General features: G+C 42.6%; 1 protein-coding gene across 10 annotated transcripts in view; it reads left to right on the top strand.

The window, feature by feature from the left end:
- Positions 1–12,667, top strand: part of MYOM1 (myomesin 1) — a 179,609-nt gene that overhangs the window by 68,864 nt on the left and 98,078 nt on the right. For all 10 annotated transcript variants that reach the window (XM_005587098.5, XM_065534075.2, XM_065534071.2 and 7 more), the window contains 3 exons: positions 7,660–7,752; positions 9,887–9,975; positions 10,102–10,164. In XM_005587098.5, the coding sequence (XP_005587155.4) occupies positions 7,660–7,752; positions 9,887–9,975; positions 10,102–10,164 (245 nt within the window). The remainder of the gene's footprint in view (positions 1–7,659; positions 7,753–9,886; positions 9,976–10,101; positions 10,165–12,667) is intronic.

The raw sequence follows: 12,667 nt of genomic DNA, 5'->3' as shown, positions 1-12,667 counted from the left end.
TAAGTCCTTAGCCATGTCTTTCAAAGGCACGTGTGCCGGGCCTGGTTCAGGCAAAAGCCTTTCCAAAGAGAGTTTGGCTCCAAGTTTCCACTGGACATCTTTATGTCATGGGAGTTCCTGAGGCCTATGATACAAACACTCAGCAGCCGCTCTCCAACCAATCCCACGTTACTAAACAAATCTATTTATGTGGAACCTAAAGGTTACCCAGAGAGCACTGAATGACAGGGCACACACATCCCTCATTAAGGTCAGGTGCAGAGACAGGATGCAGTACCATCCTATTCCCAACTCGCTCTGACAACAGCAGGGAGCCTGTGTAAGCACTGGCCTGAGTAGAAAAGTTAGTTACAGGCCGGCCGCGGTGGCCCACGCCTGTAATCCCAGCACTTTGGGAGGCTGAGTCCGGCAGATCACCTGAGGTCGGGACTCTGAGACCAGCCTGACCAACATGGAGAAACCCCGTCTTTACTAAAAATACAAAATTAGCTGGGCACGGTGGCACACGCCTGTAATCCTAGCTACTCGGGAGGCTGAGGCAGGAGAATCACTTGAACCCGGGAGGTGGAGGTTGCGGTGAGCCAAGATCGCGCCACTGCACTGTAGCCCTGGGCAACAAGAGTGAAACTCTGTGAGAGAGAGAGAGAGAGAGAGAGAGAGAGAAAGGGAGAAAGGGAGAAAGAAAGGGCGAGAGAGAGAGAAAGAAAGGGAAAGAGAGAGAGAAAGAGAAAGGAAGGAAGGAAGGAAGGAAAGAGAGAGAGAGAAAGAAAGAAAAAAAGAGGAGAGAGAGAGACAGGGAGAGGGAGGGAGGGAGGGGGGGAGGGAGGAAGGAAGGAAGGAAGGAAGGAAGGAAGGAAGGAAGGAAGGAAGGAAGGAAGGAAGGAAGGAAGGAAGGAAGGAAGGGAGGGAGTTACGGAGGATGCTGCTGCGCCCATACCGTGAAGCTGGCCATCCTGCAGGAGGACTCTGTCAACATAGAAGGGAAAATACATATGTAGTGAGAAAAACTAAAGTTTTAAAATTTAATAGGGTACATTTATGTAATAACTTGTATAATAAGAGTCTTTCTGTTTAAAAGGGGCAGAAAAAAAGCATTTATGTTTGTGTTTGTTTTATTTGCATAATGAAATTCTGGAAGGATATGTATATGTAAGAACCTAAGAAAAGCTATTGACCCTGAGGGAGAACCTTGTCAAAGGGACAAAAGTGCTAGGAAGGGTTCACCAGGAAGGGTTCACTGTGCACCCTTTATTCTTTCTGGTTCTTGAACCATATAAACGTATCACCTGGTCAAATTTTAAACATTCTGTGAAATAGTGGCGAAGGAAAAAGTTTTCTTTAAAAGGAGAGAATAGTGTTAATTATATACTTTTTAGAGAGCGGGATTCAGCTGGTTTCTGGCCTGAAGCCTGGATTGAATTTGTCAGTGGAAATCTTGACTGTAGCCTGCAGTGAGATCAGGAAAACTCTCTGGAGCAATGTGTTGGTATTAGTGTGTACTTGTCATTCCCTCACTCGGCACTCATCCTTTCATGTGTATATGTTGGACACTGGACTCGATCTTCAAGCAAAACATTTACAATACGTGTTTAAAATTCTTCAGTTTCAGCCAGGCGCGGGGGCTCACGCCTATAATCCCAGCACTTTGGGAGGCCGAGTCAGGCAGATCACCTGAGGTCCAGAGTTCGAGACCAACCTGGCCAACATGGTGAAACTCCATCTCTACTAAAAATACAAAAATTTCTAGTAGATGTGGTGTGTGGTGGCATCTACATTTAGTAGATGTGGTGTGTGGTTTAGTAGATGTGGGTGTGGTGGCAGGCACCTGTAGTCCCAGCTACTCAGGAGGCTGAGGCAGGAGAATCGCTTGAATCTGGGAAGTTGAAGTTGTAGTGAGTGAGATCGCGCCACTGCACTTCAGCCTGAGGGACAGAGCAAGACCCTGTCTCAAAAAAAAAAAAAAATTATTCGGTTTCACCCAAAAGTCATTGTCAAATAGATACTTAAAGAAATTTGTCATTAAGCCCATTATAATAATTCAAAACCTAGGAATAAAATAGTTATGAAGGCAGAGATTTGGAAAACTCTTCTTCTAGTCTCACAAATTATGAGGGTTTGTAAATTTCATAATAGAATCATGCATTGAGTTTATTTTCAATATTAGAATTATTCATCACATATTCAAATTTAGCAGTTACTACCATATTATCATAGGAAAAACAACCTATATTTAAAATGGTTAACACAAATTATTTACAGTTTACAACAGTTTTCCAACATAAGGATTTCGAGTTTTATTTTGAATTTTTCTTATTTACTTAATTCCAAAATCTATCCCAATGGGATCTCTCTCTCTCTCTCTTTCAGATAATTAGTTTTTAAAGTGGGTGTAGAGCGATTTATTCAAAACAGGTTGGAGTCTAAGCAGCAATCTCATTTGTGGTGAGATTCAGTTGGTTAAAGATCATCTTTGGCCAGGCGTGGTGGTTCACGCCTATAATCCCAGCACTTTGGGGGCCAAAGCAGGCAGATCACCTGAGGTCAGGAGTTTGAGACCAGCCTGGCCAACATGGTGAAACCCCATGTCTACTAAAAATACAAAAGTAGCTGGGCGTGGTGGTGCGCTCCTCCAGCTACTCGAGTAGCTCCTCCCAGCTACTCGAGAGGCTGAGGCAGGAGAAACGCTTGAACACAGAAGGCAGAGGTTGCAGTGAGCAGAGATCGCGCCACTGCTCTCCAGCCTGGGTGACAGAGTAAGACTCCATCTCAAAAAAGAGATCATCTTGGTGTGCGTTATTTGTGGATAGAAAATAATTTTCGTGAAGGCTTTTGCTTGATCATGCTTTACACTGCCAAGGAGCTTTTACTGTGACCCCATACTATCAAACTCGGCCCAACATCCAAACTGACATTTGTTGGGGGGAATTGTGTGTTTTACACACATAAAGGAAATGTCACTGGAAAAACTTATAGTATACTGAAAGCTCATTAACAATTTATAGACATTACATAAAAATGATAAGGGAGATGGTATACATCTGTATATTCACAGGGATTTAAGAAAGCTTCTGACACGTAATCCCAGGGTGTGGATTAACCTCCAAAATTAGCCGATGACTACTCAGCTTGGAATTTCATGTTCCAGAAATAACAAGCTGTGAAGTGTATACAGAACAGGCCCCAAATCCTTCTTTTCTTCCCTGACTCAAAGCTAAAGACAGCCAGTCTCAAGTGACTCCAAACCTAAATGCCTCACTGGGTGAAATTGTGTGGAGAAGAGTATCAAATATCTTTCTGAGTTGATCCTTGCCCACTGCTTTAAATGAAGAATTTCTCACATTGGTATCTGGAGCTCCAGAGAAAAGACTACAAACTCTGCAGTCAAAGTGATGTGTGGTGTGTGTGTGTATTTTGAACCCATTTCTCTTACCATGTGGCGATAATAGAAAAGTCATCAGCTGGGGAAAAGGTATTAAGGTGCTAAATTGAGTAGTAATGGAAGGAAAGGATGGTGAAGCAACTATGGGAGCTGCAAAATAGCCTTCTATTTTATTTTTAAAAATTTATTTTTTACAGTCATGGAGTCACGCCATGTTACCCAGCTGGTCTTGAACTCCTGTCCTCAAACGATCCTCCCGCTTCAGCCTCCCAAAGTTCTGAGATTACAGACATGAACCACCACTCCTGACCTGCAGAATACTTTGTAATGAAAATTTTATAGAGATACGAGCAATACTTTTGATCAAAAGCCAAATTGAGTGTCACTGAGTCATTTGGTCAAACAGCACATGTCACAGCTTTTGGTATCACAGCGCTTTTCTTAGGCAAAGAGGAACCACTGAAAACCCTCCAGCACAAGAAAGAGCAGAGCCAGAGTGAGCTTCTGAGTCCAGCGTGAAATTACCTAAACCAATTATATAAGAAGAGCATGCCAATTAATATGTTCTACCCTGTCCTTCATCAAAACGGGGAATGCTGGAGACTAGGAGTGGCCAGTAGATTTCTTTTTCCAGGCCATCTCTGATCAGATAGTCCTGTCTGCTCGAGCCGTTTTGAGACAGCTGTCTGAAGCTGCTGGCAGGAAACAGCACTGCATCACCTTGTAGGGTCTTCTGTGTTTGGAGAAGGTTATGTTGCTGCACCTGCCACGCAGCTGCGATTGTTGAGCCAGTCCCACCCTCTCCATTCCACATCTGAGGGAACTCAGACTCAGAGCATCAACTTACTTTCTTCGTGTGCATTTATTTAAAATCATCCAACTTTGGGAGGCTGAGGCAGGGGGATCGCTTGAGCCCAGGAGTTTGAGACCAGCCTGGGCAACATAGTAAGACCTCATCTCTCTTCATTTAAAATAAAATCATCCATATCATGACATGTATGTTTGTCAGAACTCTGTTCTCTCAGCCAAAAAAATTATGAAGCTACAATTAATCTATTGCATTACATGATAATTCTGTTCTACCCAATTTAACCAATTCTGAGGGCCTGGTGTTTGCCCATGACTCATTCTTCCTCAGGAGTAGGAATAGAAGTAAATGTGGATCAGACCAGGTGCAGTGGCTCATGCCTGTAATCCTACCATTTTGGGAGGCCGAGGTGGGAGGATTGCTTGAGTCCAGGAGTTTAAGACCAGCGTAGGCAACATAGCGAGAGCCCGTCTCTACAAAAAATAGAAAAAATTAGCTGAACGTGGTAGTGCATACCTGCAGTTCCAGCTACTTAGGAGTCTGAGGTGGGAAGATTGCGTGAGCCTGGGAGGTGGAGGTTGCAGGGAGCTATAATCATACCATTGCACTCCAGCGTGGGAGACAGAGTGAGACCCTGTCTCAAAAACAACAACAACAAAAAGTAAATGTGGATCAGACACAATCCCCAACCTCAAAGGTTTGGCAACTTAATAGAAGAGACACATATCCAACCATAATTTTGATCAATGTTATATTTAGTAATTTGAAGCAATGAACCCTGATGCAGAGAGGCAGGAACAATTCATATTGTATCATATTTTAGAGAAGAGTTTATTGAAAAAGTTGCGTTTGATCTGAATCTTGAAGGATGAGTTGGTTTTGCTATATGGAGGAGAGTGTTTTTTGTTGTTTTTTTTTTAAGTGTAGAAAATGAATAATGTGCTTTAAGTATGTAGGGGTGTATGTGTGTGTGAGAGAGAGAGTTGGGGAAAGGAAGGAGCTGACTGAAGCCAGTATTCTTCCTTTCTCTCCCTTTCTATCATGTTCCCTACTCCCAAACCCCTTTATGATCATGTCCACAAGTCTAAAGAAATGAAATGCAGAGAGAACAATTGGAAAATGGAAGCATCATATGGGTCGGCAGCCAGGCTGCCTGTTCAGATCCCCCCTCTGCTGTTCCTGGCTGTGTGACTGGGCAAGTTCCTGAAACCCTCATGCCTTGGTTTCTTCATCTGGGAAATGAAGTTAAAAACACTATCTCATACCGTGGTTGTGAGAACTGAACTTACCAATGTATGCATAAAGCACTTAGAGCATTGCGTGGCTCATAGTCAATCTCCATGTCAGCTGTGTTTATCAGGGTTATTGACGTCATTTGTACATGCAAAGTGGGCTGTCTGAAAGGGAAACAAGTGAAACCCAGTTCCTCTTTTGGGCAGAAAATGGTTTAAGTAGAAAAGCCTGGTCCAGCACCATAGCCACTGGCTGCTGAGAACATGAGGAAGTGGTGAAGAATCCAGGCACCACGTACTGACCCGGAAGACAGGGTCCCAGGGAGAGGCCCCTCTGCGTAATCCACTCTCTGAGGGCTGCGAGGCTTAACCAGATATGGAACAGTCAGAAAAGGGGAGGCTTTCAGCTCTTGTCAGAAGTTTCCTTTCATGATTTGTATTATAAATTCTTCCAAGGCAAGAGCTGTGTTTGTTTATGACATTGAATAAAACACTTAAATATAACGATTGTTCAACACAATGACATTGCAGGCTGGGTGCAGTGGCTCACACCTGTAATCCCAGCACTTTGGGAGGTCGAGGCAGGTGAATCACCTGAGGTCAGGAGTTTGAGACCAGCCTGACCAACATGATGAAACCCCGTCTGTACTAAAAATACAAAAAACTAGCCGGGCGTGGTGTCCGGTGCCTGTAATCCCAGCTACTGGGGAGGCTGAGGCAGGAGAATCGCTTGAACCTGGGAGGCGGAGGTTGGAGTGAGCCAAGATGATGCCATTGCACTCCAGCCTGGGCAACAAGAGTGAAACTCTGTCTCAAAAAAAAAAAAAAAAAAGAAAAGAAAAGAAAAAAACAAACAATGATATTGCTTCTAACAACATGCAAGAATGTTAGCAGGAAGAATGTTTTGCTCTCATCCTTCACAGACAGCCAACAATAAAACCCCCAACACAACGCCTTCCTCTCTGTTACATCAACAGTGGTCAACTTTTTAAAAAGCTTATTTATGTATTTATTTGTTTGTTTTATTTATTTATTTTTAAAAAGCTTGTTTTATTTATTTATTTTAAGACAGGGTCTCACCATGTTGCCCAGACTGGAGCGCAGTGGTGCGATCACAGCTCACTGCAACCTCAACCTCTCAGGCTCAAGCTATTCTACCACTGTAGCCTCCAGAGTAGTTGGGACTACAGGTTTACACTCAGCTAATTTTTTGTAGTTTTTGTAGATTCAGGGTCTTGCTTGTTGCCCAGGCTGGTCACTAACTCCTGGCCTCAAGTGATTCTCCCACTTCAGCCTCCCAAACTGCTGGAGTTACAGGAATTACATGCATAAGCCACCATGCCTGGCCTAAAACCTTTTTAATTGTAATATAACATGCACACAAAAAACCATTTTCTGCCCAAAGGAGGAACTGGGTTTCACTTGTTTCCCTTTCAGACAGCCTACTTTGTTTTTTTTTGTTTTTTGTTTTTTGTTTTTTGTTTTTTGCGGTAGAGTCTCACTCTGTCGCCCAGGCTGGAGTACAGTGGCACAATCTCGGCTCATTGCAACCTCCGCCTCCTGGGTTCAAACAATTCTCATGCCTGAGCCTCCCGAGTAGCTGGGATTACAGGTGTGTGCCACCACGCCTGGCTAATTTTTTGTATTATTAGTAGAGAGGGTGTTTCGCCATGTTGGCCAGGCTGGTCTCGAACTCCTGACCTCAAGTGATTTGCCTGCCTCGGCTTCCCAAAGACTGCACACTTTTATAAATGAATTGCTTTAGTGAATTTTTGTAGATTGCACACACCCATGTAACTGACACCCAAATCAATAAACATTATTGACATCCAAGAAGCCTCCTTCATGCGTCCCAACACACTACTGATTTCTAGTAGCATTAATTAGTCTTTTTGTTTTTGTATTCTATATAAAAGCAATCATTCTGCTGTGCACTCTTTTGAAACTGGCTTTTTTCGGTAACATTATGTTACATGACATTCAGCCATATTGTTGTGAATAGTCAACATTTTTCATGTAAGTTTATAGAGGAGGGGAAAGCACTTCATCAAGAAGTGTGATTGTATTGCTGGTACACTTCACGTAAGCTAATATTACTTACATTTATTTAATCAATGCTGCTGCTACCCTCAGTGCTCTGTTTACAGGTGTTCCTGCAAGAACAAGAATTGTATGTGTGTGTTTAATCGTGAAGTTGTTTACACTTCAGCTTACTTCATTTTGTTTCCGTTCTGTTACAGGTATAAAAACCAGGTGCCAATAAATGTCCATGCAAACCCTGGAAAGTACATTATTGAGAGTCGATATGGAATGCACACTCTGGAGATTAATGCGTAAGAGAACATCAGTGTCCATGTGTTGCTCAACATTGCTCAGGGAGGCGTCTCACCCCTGCAGTTAACAGCCCAACAGCCCATTCTCCCCATTTCATCCCAATGCTGTGTGATCACAATGAGGGACATTCATATACGGTGCTTCTCTGGGTGCACACCTGAAAGTGATATGTATGACTGATTCTTACCATGCTCACACTACCTCCCAAAGTGATTTTATATTTGTATTTAGTCAAAGATGATCAGAAAAAAACCAATTTGCATATTTTTATTTATCTTTTTATATACTTGGGAATTTAGATGTAAGTAAGAAAAATATGTTGCATAAAGAGGCTTTTATATTCAGTAATCATTTCAGAGTCCCAAATCAATATCATCATCACATTCTCTTGTTTTTAATAACTAAAGGCCATGGAGATCCAGGTAGGTGGCATTGAATGTGGTCTAAACTTGGAGATAATGTTCTTTCCTTCAGCTTGCCAGGAACCATGGGAAAGTATGTACTCTGTCAATCTGTGTATGTGAAGCAGGCTAGACATTGAGATGTTTGAGCTTAAAGTAAAATCGAAAGCAAAATTTGAAAATGAAGCCTACATCAAAATTCCTAAGTTCCCAAATGTTTATTATGCCTCCCAAGATGATTTTGAAATTCAGACCTAGTTAGGTCAATGAAAAAGCTAAACAAGATCCCACCATTTTCAGTTTAGATAAAACCATGGTGTGCATAAATGTCAAGGTGAAATTTATATTATTCATTCTCAAGAGACGTATAGCCTTCTCAGATCAGAGGAGTTGGCCAAGTGATGCTAGGACCCTGTGATGTTTGCCAAGCACTGACCCTGACCCAAGGTCAGGTCAGTTCTGCCAGTGGGTGGTTCGGTTGAAGCAGCAGTGAGCTATGTGGTTACTTTCAAAATTAAGTAGTTATGAGAAGGGCAACTGTATTTGCCTTCCTGGGGTTCTATTGATGTCTGTAAAATTTCAGCAACAAAAAAAGTTTACACAAATGAAACTAAATCCTGAGAAACAATGAAGAACATGAGAAACTGGCAATGATAAGACATAAAACAACCTGCTTTGAAACCTTAGCCTCTTCATCTCTCCATGAGACCATTCTTCTCCCTAATGGTCCATTTTTATAAGAATTCCAATTTCTGTATTATAACTTAGAAGAACATCCAAATAGTGCTTCTTGGCCGGGCGCGGTGGCTCAAGCCTGTAATCCCAGCACTTTGGGAGGCCGAGACGGGCGGATCACGAGGTCAGGAGATCGAGACCATCCTGGCTAACACGGTGAAACCCCCTCTCTACTAAAAAAATATAAAAAATTAGGCGGGCGCCTGTAGTCCCAGCTACTCCGGAGGCTGAGGCAGCGTAAACCCGGGAGGCGGAGCTTGCAGTGAGCTGAGATCCGGCCACTGCACTCCAGCCGGGGCGACAGAGCGAGTCTCCGTCTCAAAAAAAAAAAAAAAAAAAAAAAAAATGTGCTTCTTGTGTTATGCTGTGAGCTGAAACTCCAAGTATGGCCTGAACCTTAGTGGAAATGAAGTGTAAATAACTTAGATGAGCTTTCAAGCCAGAACACATAGACCAACCTGGCTCAGGGAGGTTGCGGGAATCTACACGGAGGGACTGCTGCTTTCTCTTCCCCATTGCCTGGTTGCCCCCAGACTGAAACCCACCACAAGGGCAGGACAGCAGGAAAGTCACACCCTCCAGTGTGCCTCCAGGTAGTTACTTGCTACAAAGGTTACATGCCTGCACATTTTCTCCTCCCAATGCAACTTTAGACAAGTAAGTAGATCACAATGCTGTTCACTCTGTAATTTATGTGCCTAGCACTTGGTTGCCTTTTTTTTGTTTGACATTTTAAATGAACCCAGGCTAGCGTCGCAGTGAACTACAGGTGTTCTCCCCAGTCTATGCTGCTGGCAGGAAACCACAGTAGATCACGTGGACTAATATCCCACAGGTAGCTGGATCAGAGACAGTAGCTGTACCAGGAGAACCAAAGAGCCGTGTGTTAGCCACTGATTTGCAGGGGGCTGTGATAGCAAAGAGTTCCCTGATAGAACAGCTAGTAATTACAAGGATTGTCACTATGATGGATGTTCATTTCCATCTGTTCTTTCAGATGTGATTTTGAAGATACAGCTCAGTACCGGGCCTCGGCGATGAATGTTAAAGGAGAGCTTTCGGCATATGCTTCAGTTGTGGTAAAGAGTAGGTTTGCTAGATTTGTTTTCTTCAAAGTGTGTGTGTGTGTGTGTGTGTTTTAAATTTCTTCCCATTGTTTTAAAATAAATCTATCACAAAGCAGTTCACATCCATTTCTGTTTTCTTCTCTAGGGTATAAGGGAGAGTTTGATGAGACTCGCTTTCATGCTGGGGTTTCCACCATGCCCCTCAGCTGTAAGTTTAAAAATTTACTAAGTGTCATTTACTAAGTGTCACCTCTATGTAAAATATGGCATAATAAGCTAGTCCATAATGCTGAAATAAATGCATACTATATATAACATAGTATATGCTAGGTTGGATATAGTAGGTATCTGTGGTTATTTTATTTACTTTTTTAAAAAGATTTTTTGGTTACTGTTCTCTTTCTGAATCGAATTGCTTTGTGCTGGTTTTATGAAAACCTAGATATGATGGGCTAAAAATGGCAAATGCTTTTATGTCTTTCTGGGTTAAACTGAGAAAGATCATTATACAAACCTGGGCAGAATGACTTCACCAAACACACACACACACACACACACACAAATCTGGACTATATCAAAGCACTCTTTCTCACCCTTAAATGTCCAGATGGGCATCACTTCCTTGAGAAAGCAGGTCTGACCCCCACTGCCACCGCTACACCCTACCCAATCAGGGTTAGGTGTCCTGGGTGAGGCTACGGCACCTCATCAGAGCGTCAGTGAGGCTGGACCCTGTTACTCGTTGTGTGTCAGTCTCCCTCCCTGGTCCATGAGCCACTTGAAGGCAAGGTTGGGCCTGCCACAGAGTGAGTATTCAATAATGAATGAATAAATAAATGCATTAAGTTACAAAGTACAATCTAAAATGAAGTCTAAATGTGATTACATAAAAACCTATTAAAAATATTCTGATCAGTGGTAATCTGCAAATCTGTGAATGTCAGTCATTTCATTTACATCAGAACTTCTATTTATGAGAAGCAATAAAAGCAAAATCTATGGTTGTTGAAAGCATTATATACTTAGAGTGGTCAGACTGAAAAAGGTAGTCAAGCCCTAACTTAGTTTTCAAACATGAAGAAATTAGTGGTAGTTTTGAAAATGGCTGAGATCAGTTTTTCACCTGCCTGGCTAGCTTGAGGTCTATGGCTGACCTGCTCCACTGATTTCATGCAATGGCTTCTCATTTAATATCCCAAGTTGTGATCATTGGTATCAGCCCCATGGGTGACAAGGGATGACTGGTAGAGCAACGGAGAAGCACATCCCAAATCATGTTCTTCTCCTATCTCTTGATTTATGCTGAGATAGAATAGTTGGGGCCAGGCGCAGTGTCTCATGCCTGTAATCCCAGCACTTTGCGAGGCCGAGGCGGGTAGATCACCTGAGGTCAGGAGTTCCAGACCAGCCTGGTACAACATCGTGAAACCCTGTCTCTACTAAAAATACAAAGGCATGGTGGTGCGCACCTGTAATCCCAGCTACTCAGGAGGCCGAGACAGGAGAATCTCTTGAACTGGGGAGGCAGAGGTTACAGTGAGCTGAGATCACGGCACTGCACTCCATCCTAGGTAACAGAGCAAGACTCTGTCCCCCCCCCGCAAAAAAAAAAAGAAGAATAGCTGGAAATTCTGAACCTATGACTTGTCTCCCAGTGTCCCCAGGAGTGGCCTATTGATCACTTCACAATCCTCTGAATGTAGCTTGTCCATTTCCACAGCCATATCGTGATCCATGTTTCTCCTTTTCCCCTCTTCTCTGTCAACGCAGGGACTAAAAGTCCAATTCACTCTCACTTCTCTTATTGCTCAGTCTTACAGAGCCTCCTCTCTGATGACCCCTGAATTGAATGTAGTTGTTTCTAACAGAAAACAGAGGGCTCATATTCACGTATTTGGTTACTATTTACTGAGCACCTGTTATGTGCTAGGTAGGGGTTTAGTTGCTTGGAATGTTGGTAGATGTCACAGACAAAGCTCTCTGCTCTTTTTTCTAATACTTAACATTTATTGATCAGTTCTGCCAGACAATGTACTAAGACATTTTTGTACACATTGATTCATTTAACGTTTCCCAAAAGCTTATGAAGTAGTCGCGTTTCCATCTGTGCTATGCCGATGAGGAAACAGTTTAGAGAAGACCACACAGAGTGGTAGAATAGGGATGTGTCACTTGGTCTTTTTAATTCTAAACCATTATTTCAAACAAGGAGTCACCAAACATTTTCTGTAAAGGACTAGACTGTAAATATTGTAGACTTTGTGGGCCATTTGGTCTCTGTCACAACCACTCAACTCTGCCTCTGTAACACAAAAGCAGCCTAACAGTAGGAGAATGAATGAGCGTGACTGTGTTCCAAAAAAACCTCCTTTATGAACATTGAGATTTAAACTTCCTATGACTTTTCATGTCACAAAATATTGTGCTTCTTTTTATTATTTTCAACCACTAAAACATGCAAAAACCATTCTTAATGGTTTAAACAAGAGGCATTTCTAGATTTGCCCCACAGACTTGCCAACCCCTGCCCTAAACCATGTTTCCCAGGATAGTGTGTACATGTGATAAAAGATTGAGGACATGACAGCAGAATGATGTGTTGTCTTCTGGTTGTTAAACTGGGGTGCCTTCTACTGAACTCCAAAGTTATCGCAGACAGTCCAGTCCAGTCTCAAATACAGAAGAGAACCTAGAAGTTAGGTCCATTTCTA

This window comes from Macaca fascicularis, chromosome 18 (genome assembly GCF_037993035.2).
Source record: "Macaca fascicularis isolate 582-1 chromosome 18, T2T-MFA8v1.1".
NCBI classification, from domain to species: Eukaryota; Metazoa; Chordata; class Mammalia; order Primates; family Cercopithecidae; genus Macaca; species Macaca fascicularis.
This window is presented reverse-complemented; position numbering and strand designations above follow the sequence as displayed.